The sequence below is a fragment of the Lampris incognitus genome, chromosome 5, assembly GCF_029633865.1.
Source record: "Lampris incognitus isolate fLamInc1 chromosome 5, fLamInc1.hap2, whole genome shotgun sequence".
Taxonomy (NCBI): domain Eukaryota; kingdom Metazoa; phylum Chordata; class Actinopteri; order Lampriformes; family Lampridae; genus Lampris; species Lampris incognitus.
This window is the reverse complement of record NC_079215.1, coordinates 25,874,477-25,887,769: the sequence shown is the minus strand read 5'-3', so window position 1 is coordinate 25,887,769 and position 13,293 is coordinate 25,874,477. Positions and strand designations below refer to the sequence as shown.

Below are 13,293 nucleotides of genomic sequence, written 5' to 3'. Positions count from 1 at the left end.
TCTTCTCTATTGTTGACGGTTGTTTGTTATGGTTTAAACTCTGTAGCTCGTGTGCCTCCTAGAGGCTACTAGTGGAAATTACATACTATGTCACAGGGTACATGTAATCATGTGGGTTACATTTGCATTGTGCAGTGAAAGCCTCCCCAGAAGTCCACCAGCGTCTTCTGTACTTCCCGTATGAGTGTATCCGGAGGTTTTACAACTGTAAACCGGTGCCAGAACATCGAGGCAATCAAGTTGTTAACAATCAAGACTCTCCCCCTATAGGACAACTGAGGCTGGATCCAAGTCCATCTAGACAATCGGGCACTGACCTTTTCAATTAAACCCTCCCAGTTTTTGCTCAGAAAGCGGTCACTGCCCAGAAAGACATCTAGGCATTTTATCCCTTCTGTATTCCACTGCAGCCCCGCTGGTAATGTCAGCTTTTCTCTTATTGTTCCACTCCCCCATCAAGAGACCCTTAGATTTTGACCAATTTACTTTTGCAGAGGAAGCTTGTTCACATGAGGCCAATTTCTGCTTGAGAGTTTGTAGATCGTTTTGAGTTGTTATGAAAACCGTGACATTGTCAGCGTATGCTGATAAGCTAACTCCAGTGGTGATGTTCCCTGAAAAGGTTAGTCCTGGGAGCCCCTGCCTGAGCTGAAATAAAAGCGGTTCAATGGCCAGGGAGTACAGCATTCCAGGTAAGGGACAACCCTGTCTTATACCTCTCTTAACAGAGACAGGTCAGCTGAGTGCACCTCCTACCGTCAACAGAACGCTGGCTCCGGAATACAACAACTTGATTGAATTAATAAATTTATCCCCAAAACCTTCAAGTGTTTTGAACAGATAGCAATGATCAATCCTGTCAAAAGCTTTCTCTTGATCTAAGGAAAGCAGGCCAGCATCCAGCTGCTGGAGCTTAGATATGGCAATAATGTCCCGTATCAAAAAAAGATTATCCTGTCCACGGTGGTGTAGCGGTCTAAGCATCGGCTTTGTGTCGATGCAGTTGCCCACTGGGGACCGGGGTTCGCGCCCCGGTCTCGTCAGATCCGACTATGGCCAGACTCGATGAAGCAGCAATAATTGGCGACGCTGTCTTCGGGAGGGGGGCGGAGTCGGCTTGTGTTCGTCACATGAATGCGTCTCTGTGTGTGTCGGAAAAAGCAGTGGTTCGGCCTGGAGTCACCTTGTCACGAAAGTGGCGAGGCGTCTCCTTCGAGACTGCCGGCCGGAGAGATGCAGTTGGCGAACACACGCAGTATGAGGGTGGGTGTTTGAATTAAAATAGGGATCGACTGACCACTAAATTGGGAGAAAAAGGGAAAAATCAGAAATAAATTAATAAAAAAAAGATTATCCTTAATTGTACGGTCGAGAACACAGTACGTCTGGCTTTAATGTACAACCGTATCCATACACTGTTTGAGTCTTTTTGAAAGACAGTTTGCAATTATTTTATAATCAGTACATAACAATGAAACTGGTCTCCAGTTTTTCAGTAGGCCAAGATCTCCCTTTTTTGGTAGGAGTGTCAGGACAGCCCTTCTACAACTCAAAGGTAGAGTTCCAGTGTCCAAACATTCTTTAAATATATCATGTAAGTCTCGTGCAATTAGAGTCCAGAACGTCTTGTAGAACTCTGAAGGAAGTCCATCAACTCTGGAGGCTTTGCCACAGCTGAGCTGCTGAATCGCTGCAGACATCTCTTCAAAGGAGATGGGGGACTCCAGCGAGATCACTTGTGTTTCACCCAGCTGAGGCAGTACCTCCAGTATCTCCTCCACACAGTCAGAGTCACAGGTCTCCGCACTGAACAGGCTGCTGTAAAAGTCTATGGCCAACTTCCTCATCTCTGATGGATCAGTTATTATTGCCCCACTGGGAAGTTTGAGATGCATCATCACATTGTTCTAATTTTTCTTTTGAGTTTAAAGAAAAAAGAAGTTGGAGCATCTATGTCTTTGATGGTGGCGATTCGGGCTCTGATTAAAGCACCATTTGTTCTCTCATGTAGGAACCTACCTAAAGCCTTCCTCCTACTTTCCCGAGTGCTGCTGTTGCCATTATGTCCAATAATTACTTCGTCTTCTAATATCCTAATTTCTCTCTCTAATTCGTCAAGACCGATTTTCTCCATACCGAGAGTGTGTCGTTTGTATTGCTGACAAAATCCTAATTTGTGTTTTTCCTACCTCCCACCATCGAGCTAAGCTCTGAAAATCTTTCTTCCTCAGCCTCCAATGATTCCAGAAGTCAGAGAAGAACTGACAGAAGGCTTTATCATGCATCAGCCGCACATTGAAGTGCCAGTAGGAACAGTGTCAAAATTGAACTAGTAAGGAAAAATCTGCCACTACTAAATGGTGATCTGAAAATCCCACAGGTGATGGACTTAATCAACCTGTTGCTGTATGTTTGATTGAGGTAAATCCTATTCAACTTGGCTGCCCTCACACTACCCTCGGCAGCTTTTACCCATGTGTACTGCTTAACTGTTGGATTAAGTGTCCTCCAAACATCCGTAAGGTCGTTTTCTGCGACCACAGTGGACAGAAAAGGATCTGACGGTGGATGGGGCTCTTCTGAGTTTCTGTCAACCGAAGGGTGTGTAGTGCAATTCCAGTCTCCTCCCACCACTATGATTGAGCCACTATTAAATTGTTTAAGTTTACCCCTCAGTTTGCGAAACAATCTCAAGCGATCGGTGCCTGTATTATAAGTGTACACATTTATAAACACAAAAGGTATTTCTCGGATTGTTGCCTGAACTACTTGGATTCTGCCCTGCTCCACTTCACATGTCAAACATTTGTTAAAAGGATGCACTGCGAGAAAAGAACAGCTACACCTGCACTAAAGTTGGTACCATGGCTCAAAAAAGCCTGGCCTGCCCAACTCATTCCCCACTCTATCTCGCTGTCTACAGAGCTGTGTGTTTCCTGTAGGAAGAGCACGTCTATGTTTTTAGCTCTACTCAGCTCAGCTACCACACCTCACTTAACTCTATCCCATCCTCCATTAATATTTAGACTCCCTACCCGCAGCAAACTGTCCGTTAAAAGAAGAGAGAAAATGAAGGATGAGACAGTGAAATCTTTCCGAGAGAAAAAAACACACCTTTTGTGTATCACATATATTTCAGTTTTGAAGTTAAAGGAACTTTTCCTCGCCTTTCTTTCCTAAGTTTCGTCAGAATCTTCTTTAGATGAAACCTCTTCTGTTTACTGAGCTCTTCATGTCCAGCCGTTTTCCTAATTTTCATAACAGAATTAACAAACCTGTGCACATCTGAGAAGAAATCTAATACTTCCACAGACTGTCTGCCATAAGTTTCGTCAAGGAAATCATTAATCTCCTTTAAAGAATATGACTGCTGATCACCTTGTCACACAATATCAGTAAACTGAGATAGGCTATCATCCTCTAACATTTCCTCATCTTAATTTCCAGTGTTTTCACAGTGTGACTCACCTGTTGCAGAGACCTGACTCTCAGCCTCAGCTGGGTGACTGTCTCTCACTGGTTCTGCCTGTCCCCCGTCTCTGCATACATCCACATTCTGTGCTTCAGTACCACTCAGATTACCGTCATTTACAGTATTGCTGTCCTGCTCAGTTGTTACATTTCCCTTCATACCAGGTTGCGGATCACCGGTTGCGGTATCTCCCGCCGCCTGCTGCGGGCTACCGCCCTCAGTGGCGCCGCCAGGCTGTGGCTCGCCTGAACTGCTGCCCGCTGTGGGCTCCCTGTGCGGGCAGGATGAACGTATGTGGCCGACACCGCCGCACTCAAAACATTTCATGCTGCCAGAACTTGCGTACAAAGTGTAGAAACCGTGTTCGTATTTGGCTTTAAATGACACTTGTAGATGTTCTGAGGGATCATTTAAATACATGAAGGCCTGTCTCCGCAGGGCGTTAACATGCTGCAGTCTAGCGTCGTCACAACCCAGACGAACTGTTCTGAACCCACTAGCAAACGTTCCGAAACTACTCAGTTCTCTTTCAATGAGTTCGTTCGGGATAAACGGAGGTACACCTGACACGGTAATACGTGTCGGTGGCACAAACAATGGCGAGACGGCTACAAACAAATCGTCCAGCACCAGGCCTCTTTCAACCAACAGGTGAACTAAACGCCCCTCGGAGAAAAGCCACCACGGCTTTATTTATCCGAGAGCCGTAGGTGATGTTCTCATAACCGACCTGTTCTCCTGCAGCCAGGAGAACCTGTTCGACAGTGTACCGCGGGTCGACCACGACTCTAACCCCGTGTCTGATAGACAGGGGAGGCGAGCCCTCACCGGGGAGGGTCGCCATATTGCACACCACCAAACTCCGACCAGCTACTCCAGTCACTCTCCAACAACCAGCGACGAAGTAAAATTAAACTTCTTTCACCTTACCATGTAGAGAAGAAAAGAAAAGTGAAAGCAGTAGAAATCCAGTGAATTAAGCCAAAAAACACGCTCAAGCTCATTCAACGCCCTCACGCTGACGCACCCAACCTTCCCGCATGCAGTGCAGAGAGAGAGAGAGAGAGAGAGAGAGAGAGAGTGAGAGAGAGAGAGAGAGAGAGAGAGAGAGAGAGAGAGAGAGAGAGAGATTAAGTCGTTTAACTATTGAACACAAACCTAACTAACACGCCAGCTAACAGAAGTGGTGTCTTCATTCTAGTGACATGTTGAATTTGCATACTATCTTATTTAAGGATGACATATTGCAACGATCACGGATGAATAGGCTCGGTACTGGTTAACATTGTCGCCCGTGGTGCGGGAGAGCCGAGTTCGCGTCCCGTAATTCCCGGGCCATCGGAATCGTTTCCCGAAGGGGGGGGGGGTAGTGTGACGTACACGAGTAAGTAAATGTAGCGAATTCGGGGGGCAGCCCGGCCGGACCGTCATAGCCGGGACGCGAACCCGGCTTTCCCGCACCACGGGCGACTACGTTAACCAGTCGACTAAAGGGTCCGACCCGTTAGCCAATGGCTAGCGAGTCTATTTATCCATGCACGTTACAATATTATTGATTTGCTGAGGAACTTGTCATTGTCTTTAAAGCATATTTACAGTAAATAATATATATATATAAAAACACTTCCAGAATAGATATAAAAGTATAGTAAACTGATTTTAATCTAACAATTTTGTTTATTGTTTGTGCTTTGTTTTTTAGAACATCTTTATCACATTTTAGCATACATCACAAAACACAACAGCTAGACACGACGTGACAAAATGAGTAAGTAAATAAAAAAATAGATAGCATTATCTCCATCCCCGACCTTTCTGTTTTTTTCAATTGAACACGTGAATTCACTTTGACAGACTGCTGTAGCATCATGTTAGCTTTGGCTTTAGGAAACTGTCCCCCAGCAATTGCATTGAACTGCAAATGGAAAGTATAAAGTATAAAGAAAAGGTTGGACGACTGCGAAAATGAAACTTATCCCTACTACTTATACGAGCTGTGAGTATAAAATAGAGATGTTCATCAAAAAAAAAAATCCCAAATATTAATTTTAAGCAACTTTCGAGAAGTCGGTCAATCAATCAATCAATCAATCAATCAATCAATCAATCAATCAATCAATCACGATGATTCACAGGGCTATATTCTTGGAACAAAAAAACTTGTGGGTTAAATAAGGGATAATCTACGACGAGGTGTGCGCACGATGCGGAGGCGAAGAACCGTTTGTTTGAGTGACGCGTCCGCGGAGGTTCACTAATGCGCAGCAGCGGACTCGAAATGGTTAAGGTGTTGTGCGGCATATTAACCGTACAGTGTGGTTACCAAGCGTTAATCTTATGGCGATGCTCCCCTTTGATCGTCCAATGTGTCCCCTCCCTCTCTCTCTCTCTCTCTCTCTCTCTCTCTCTCTCTCTCTCTCTCTCTCTCTCTCTCTCTCTCTCTCTCTCTCTCTCTCTCTCTCTCTCTCTCTCTCTCTCTCTCTCTCTCGCTCGCTCGCTCGCTCTCTCTCTCCCTCTCTCTCTCGAGCTAGACGACGCACCACCCTTAAGAGGCGGTAGGGTAGAAAGTTGGGGGAAGTTCCCAAGCCCAGCACCACCTGAACAGACCGCCAGCTCAGGACCATGGACAGCGAACTGAATGAAGCCGTGCTAAACGTAAACTCGGACGGTCGCGTCATATAAATTATCCGGGGGGAGAATGTGTCTCTATAATGTATTTTGTTGGTTTGTCGTCAGTCAGAGAAGCTGGGGTTCCACGGCTCCCTTGCGTAAGTGTACTCTTCCTCTGATCTAGCTGGTCTGGGTGAATCAATAATCGATGATTAAAAAAAGGTTAACGGTTATGTGCAGACATGGAAAGTGTTTAATAACTGTACCCCAGATTGAAGGTCTTTAATGATTTTGTTGCTACTATATTGTGCATGGATACATTGTACACTGCATGCAATTACAATTTAAAAACAATCTCGTTTTTTTGGGGGGGGGGCGACCACCCCAAGCCTGCACATCCTCCGTGCATGAAATTCATATGATTTTGCAGGGTGACATCCCGCCTCGCATACCAATTTAGCGGCTTGTTTGTTCGCCGTTCCCTTATGAGGCGATGGCAATTAGCGGCATTAAAAGACACGCGTGAGGGTAAACAACTCGAGGGAGACCGAGGCGGTGTTGTCCCGTTCGTCACCTTTCATTGTTCATCACCATTAGCTGCGTTGGTGCGCATTAAACAGACTCGCTTTAGAAGACATCCCTCTTGTTATTCTTTTCTGTTGGTACCGGCTGCCCTTTGCCAGCGCTTCATAAATGCAGCATCTCATTTACTGTGGTGAGTAACGGGGAGACAGACAGACACACACACACACACACACAGAGAGAGAGAGAGAGAGAGAGAGAGAGAGAGAGAGAGAGAGAGAGAGAGAGAGAGAGAGAGAGAGAGAGAGAGTCTCTCTCTCTCTCTCTCTCTCTCACCAATGTTCGTCCTTTCTGTGGGGAAATAGAAATAATTTTTCATCGTTTTCCAGTGTGGACGATTTGACAACCTGCTTGTTGTTATAGATACTTTGAGCTATTAAACGAGACATTTTCTGAAACGGTTTTCCGTTTTAGGAGCGGGATTACCTTGTGAGGAACAAGTTTGAATATCAGCTTTTGGACTGGAATGTAAACGAAATAAATGTGCTTTTGAAAATCAAATCTCTCTCTCTCTTTCTCTCTCTCTCCCACACACACACACACACACACACAAATGTGTGCAAAGGTTCATACAAACACAGCTAGAAACCAACCCCCCCTCAAAAAAAAAAACATATGTTTGAAAACTAGGTATATTTGCAAATTGATACAAGGAGGAAGGATGGAAAAATGCACTATCAAAATGTTCACAAGGACACACATTCCAACTGTTACACGCGCAAGCGCAAGCGCGAGAGCGCGCAAATGTGCGCGGGGGGGGGGGTTCGTACAAACATAACACGAAGTGCGATGTTTGAAAGTTAGCTGTGCACTTTTGCTTGTGTTTATGTCAGCTTGCATTCCTTCTTGACAGATAGAGTTAGCTCCCAAGCACTCACGACACAAAAACAAAAATGCTAAGAAATGCTGAACTGATCCCTTTCTAATATTCTCCACAGAGTCCACAGCCTTGAACTGATCCTCAGCCGATACGTCACTCAGGGTGAGGGAGGAAACGTTTCTCCCACTAAACGTTGTGTCCCGATGAACCGATTCGACTTTCTGCTATTTCCTTACCTGGATTATTGAACATGCATCAAGACCTTCAACTGATCATTTAAATTATGGAGACTGCCGACTCATATGCTCTCCTCTCCCCTCCTCTGTCTCTCTGTCCAACATTTTCCTCCTTGTCGTTCTCTTCCTGTTGCCCAAGAAAAAAAAACAAGTAACAGCTGCTAAACAAGCTCTTGGCCCTTAATTCTGACCTCGCTGATAGGAAGCAACAAAAACTGTAAACAGATCTTTGCGTCATTCTAACGTTTACCCCGCCCCCCACCCATGGAGATTCCAGAGCAAACAGGTGGGGCCCTGTTTTCAGTGGACCTCAACTCAACCTCTCTATTCACGTCTTCCCTCTCTTCACCCTTTCTGCTCTTCTCCAACGTGTCCTCTAACTTTTCAACGCAGAGTGTTCCTTTCCAGGGCAGCAGCACCCTGGTGACAGCAGTCATCTCCTTAACGGTCTTTGTGTTGGGGATGACCGGGAACACGCTGGCCATCTACGTGGTGCTGCGCTACGCCAAAATGAAGACCGTCACCAACATCTACATCTTCAACCTGGCCGTGGCCGACGAGCTCTATATTGTAGGGCTTCCCTTCCTCACCACGCAGAATGTGCTCTCCTACTGGCCCTTCGGCTCCTTTCTGTGCCGAGTTGTCATGACGGCGGACTCCATGAACCAGTTTACGTCCATCTTCTGCCTGACGGTGATGTCCATCGACCGCTACCTGGCCGTGGTTCATCCCATCAGCAGCACCAAGTGGCGACACCCCCGTATGGCCAAGGTGGTGAGCGTAGCTGTGTGGGCCGTGTCCTTTGTGGTGGTCCTTCCCGTTGTCTTCTTCTCAGATGTCCAGGTATTTAAGCATGGTCCTAGTTACCCTCCGCCGTCTTTCTTGATTTCCAACTGACATTAAAACTCTGTGGCGGCACTATGCAGTGACTATGAACTGGTGCCGGCTGTTACCTTGCCATTATTCTTCTGCTATGTAGCCACTATTGAGCCAAATTACTTGCACTTCCTATTTGTATGCTCTTAGGGGATATTTTGCCTGTTTGCTGTTTTGTGGCAATATTGACCTAATTACTACTTCGATTGTCCTATTCACCACCTCTTGACGATCACACTTACACTGAACTGCTCTCAGCTTGACATACCCTCTGGCATGGCTTTAATATTACAATGCAAGATGGTGACGCTCAGATCTATCCGTTAGTCGCTGACTCGCTTTAAAGTCGCCCCGGATGAAACTGCCTGCTAGATGAGTACATGTAACTCTAATGTAACCCGCCTGTTTTTTACGGTCCCTGCATGGCACTACAAACGTGGAACACATTTGCAACATTGTTACTTTCAACTTCTCGCAGGACACATTTAACTCCTGTAACATGATCTGGCCCGAGCCCAAGGACGTGTGGTCCACAGCCTTCATCCTCTACACCGCCACGCTCGGCTTCTTTGGACCGCTGCTCGTCATTTCCGTTTGTTACCTGCTCATCATTGTCAAGGTTCTTGTGTGTTTGTATGTGCATTTTAGACTGAGATGAATAGCACAGCGTTACGGTTTCATTAATGAATAAACCAATAAATCCTCGTCATCTTAATTTTCATCACACCTCAGCTGTCGCTCTCCTCCCGCCCCATGCAGGTGAAGTCCGCAGGGGCAAGGGTCGGCTTCACTAAGCGCCGCCGTTCGGAGCGCAAGGCGACGCGGATGGTGGTGGTGATCGTGGTGGTGTTTGTGTTTTGCTGGCTGCCTTTCTTCATCATAAACATAGTCAACCTGGTGGTCATCATCCCGGAGTCCAGCGTCACCGCTGGCATCTATTTCTTCTCTGTCATCCTGTCATACGCCAACTCTTGCGCCAACCCGCTGCTGTATGGCTTCCTGTCCGACAACTTCAAGCAGAGCTTCAAAAAGGTACGCTGGGTTTTGGGCCGCTCGCGCTGGGAAGATGGCCCCAATCCACAGACGCGTTTGATAGTCCTTGTTGATAGACTTCCATCCTTGCACCCAATGCACTGAAAACAGGCAAAATAATTTTGCCCGAGGTGCTGATAGAAGAGCAAAAGACGAGTTAATTCTATATTTTGAGGCTGTGAAGAACGTGTTGAATACTGTGATAGTGGATTTATAGTGTTCAACTATGTAAAACAAACCTGCGTTTTGACATAAGATGCAAGGTTGGTTTTCCATCTAAAAGTGAAAAAACTCCTCAGGATCAAGCAAATAGAGCGTATCCACAATTCAGAGAGGCAAGTTTAACCCTGTACTGGATGGACTTTGTTGGGGGGGGGTTAACCACAGAATTGCAAAAACCCATTTAGGAAGGTTTAGATCTTTAATGATAATTCACACACACACACACACACACACAAGGTAAACAGCATGTGATATAGGCTGATGAGAGAACTCAACCCCCCTGTGGCTGAAACAGAGACTTTTCCCCATCAGGTTTGTGAACATTGATTGCATGTCATTTTAAGGCAAATGAATCAGTAACTTCTGTCACAGCATTTGGCTATAACCAAATAGGTGCTGTGTGTGAGGAGCCTGAGACGCAAGACCAATGGTGTAGAGGACGAGGATCACAGTGCCCCTCGCACTGAGAAGATCCTCACACAGGAAAGCTCCTTCCTGTCTCCCCATAATCCCAATTACCCCAATCCTCAATGTGGCCAGGTGTGTATATAGTGTGTGTGAGTGTGTGTGTGTGTGTGCGTGCAGGTGCATGCCCGTTTCAGTGTCTGTGTGTCTTTGTTTGTGCGATAAGGCATACATATGTGTTTGCGTGTGCTTGTGCATTTTGCGTGTCAGTGAGTGCAGAGGCTACTTTGTGCTCTGGGGAAAAAAAAGGTACACTACAGTGACATGGAAAGGCTCCCCGTGGGAAAGAGTGGAGGATTATACATGATGCATGTTTTTATTGCAGCCCAGAGTCAAGTGATTGGAATGTGTGCATCATCTAGGTTTAGCTGATAATGTGTGTTGGGATGGGGACAGCGGAGAGGAGCTGAACTGAAATAGAAAACGTGGCGTAGCAAAAGTATGATGGAATCTCTCTCACTGTCTTCTTGCTCTCTCCCCATCTCTCTCTCAGCCAGTTTTGTGTGTAGTATGTATGAAAAGGAGAGAGAGAGAGAGAGAAAGAGAGAGAGAGAGAGACCTTGACCTTTGACCAAGCCTTTAATGGTCCAATTCTTCATTCACATCAAGATAACAACATTAACACAAATACTCATATACATAGTGAAAAACACAATTGCCATACACAGTAAAAACAAAAAGATACAGACCCCCCCCCCCAGAAATTAAGAAGAAGCACTTGGTTTTCAACAGTGCACAGCACATCCCCATGTCCCCAAATAGAAATAAATTCTATTTGGGGACATGAGAGAGAGAGAGCGAGAGGGAGCGAGAGAGAATTTCGAATTCTAAGTTTTATTATCACACTCAAGGGAACAGCACAATAATTCACGAAACAGTCATCATATTAAAACATACCACTCAAAACAGTCTTAGCAAGGATAAATGATGTTTAAACATTAAACTGACCACTGAGAGAGAGGGAGACAGGAAGGAAAGAGAGAGGAGAGGAAGTAACAGAGAGCAAAAGATGGTGATTAAAGATAGATCAAAAATGAGATGACGAAAACTCATTCACTCTTTCCCATTCTCAGTCAGTCACTCACTCCGATACACACTCTCTCTCTCTCTCTCTCACACACACACACACGCACACATCCTCAAGCATGTTAAAGCTAGATTTATGTTTAAACATCAGCGTGCACATTAGTGTTTGCATCTGTGCTTTAACTTAGCGCTTGCATGCACCCTAGAGGCTAGTGTCACATTTACAAAACTAAACTACACAGGAGTAGCCGAAGAAAAAGAAACAAGGAAAGTATGCAAAAGAGCAAAATACAGCACAAAAACTCATGTATGTGCCCACTTTGTATCCTTTTCTCCCCATTACCGCTTGGTTTTGTTGTGACCATGGCCGGATTAACCCACCAGGGGGCCCCGGGGCATGCACATCCATTGCCCCCCCCCCCATCCTGCCCCGTCTGATAGGCTACGCAAACAATACGAAACATTGTTAAATGTAAAACTAATGCAAATACCCAACAAGGTAGTCGACGCTATGCCAATCTGCGTGGGATTCGGATGACGACTACAGAGTACAACACAATTTTGAATCACAAAACAAATAAGAGAGAGAGATAAGAATAGCAGCTCACAGCATCAATAGAGATTTGGTAGCTTGGGGCCCTGCATCAGTAGAGACTGTAGCTTGGGGCCCCCACATCAATAGAGACTAGCTTCGGCCCTGCATTGTGACGCAGAGTTGGAACAAACGTCTCTTGTAGGGTAGGATCGGGGATCCCTACTATACACAAACACAATACCCCTGACCTTTTGGGGTCCCTCGTGGTCCAGGGCCCCGGGGCACTCGCCCAGCATGTCCGGTCCGTAATCCAGCCTTGGTTGTGACATCCCGCTAGCAGATCGCTTTCCCCTTTTCGACCAAGTCTTTCTCTGCATGGCCTGCTGTACAGACATGTTAATGTGTGCACCCATGCAGACGCCCATGTCCTGGCCTTGAGATGCTGCTGTCTCCTGTTCCTGCAGGGTGTCCAGTTGGAGGCTGCCCCTAACCCAGAGGTGGAGCTGAGCCCCTCAGGGCTGACAATGGTTGGACAAAGTGCACTTTAAACTTTGGTGTCTTTCTTATTTTCTTTTTCAACTCTCCCTACCCTTTTCCTTTCCTAACCATTGCCACTCCTTCTCAATCTCTCTCTTTCCACATCTTGTCATCATCTGCTCCCCCCCCCGTTTTTTTTTTGTGGTTTCCTGATCCCCCTCCATCTCCCCTCTGCCACACTTCTATGATTCTGTCTCCTGCATCTTTCTTTCTGTGCTGTCCACTGAAGGTGTCTCCTCAACCTCGAGCCTCAACTACCTCTCACGCTGTGATGGCGGTCCTGCACTCTTCTTCCGCTGCTCATTGCTCTCCCTCCTCTGGCCTGGGAATTGGATCCAGCATTGCCAATGTAACCTCCACAGTGACCTCCAAGGCAGCCTTCATGGTGATCACAGCCGAGCCGTCCACTTTTGCTGCCGTGACTAACAACCCCTCCTTAGCCTCCGTAGGCCGACAGCAACCCGGCAAGTGACTCACGCACTCTCCCTGTAAGCAGAATGAACAAGGATCCTAGAAGGATCCTCTCCACTTCAGAGCTCTCAGGGGTTTCTGTATTACAGCATATTGTTTCATTGTCCCTCAGTGTCTCACTAGCAGCCCAGGTAAAAGGGTGCATTTTCATTGAAGGATTTGTCATCTGTGTAATCTATCGAAAAAAAGTACATTGTAATTAGGTCTTTAAATTGCGTTTTAGCTGGCGAGTTGTGTGTCTGTCGGCTTGTCAGCAGGAGGAAGTGAGTCTCTGTCTTTCTCTCCGGCTGCAGACTTTCTTTCGGTGAATGTGTGGACAGTACTGTATAGATGATGACCTCTGTTTACGGCTGATCCCGTCTGTGCGTGGCTCATCTGTGCAACTTTATGTGGACGTGCATTTATACAT

The 13,293-nt window shown here is 46.2% G+C and overlaps 1 protein-coding gene across 1 annotated transcript; it reads left to right on the top strand.

Moving 5' to 3' along the window:
• Positions 1–7,984: 7,984 nt before the first annotated feature.
• On the top strand, positions 7,985–12,885 carry LOC130112924 (somatostatin-like receptor F_48D10.1). The gene is made up of 6 exons (XM_056280446.1): positions 7,985–8,563; positions 9,075–9,215; positions 9,356–9,628; positions 10,244–10,390; positions 12,341–12,403; positions 12,643–12,885. The coding sequence occupies exons 1-6, from the start codon at positions 7,985–7,987 to the stop codon at positions 12,883–12,885; spliced, it is 1,446 nt and encodes a 481-aa protein (XP_056136421.1).
• The last annotated feature ends 408 nt before the right edge of the window (positions 12,886–13,293 follow it).

What these genes read in the sequence shown, in the direction of transcription:
- LOC130112924 (XM_056280446.1), top strand. Translation starts at nt 7,985, where the DNA reads ATGGAGATTCCAGAGCAAACAGGTGGGGCCCTGTTTTCAGTGGACCTC. An exon ending in TCAAGCAGAGCTTCAAAAAG is followed by an intron (nt 9,629 to 10,243) that starts GTACGCTGGGTT and finishes ATAACCAAATAG; the next exon opens with GTGCTGTGTGTGAGGAGCCT. An exon ending in CCAATCCTCAATGTGGCCAG is followed by an intron (nt 10,391 to 12,340) that starts GTGTGTATATAG and finishes CTGTTCCTGCAG; the next exon opens with GGTGTCCAGTTGGAGGCTGC.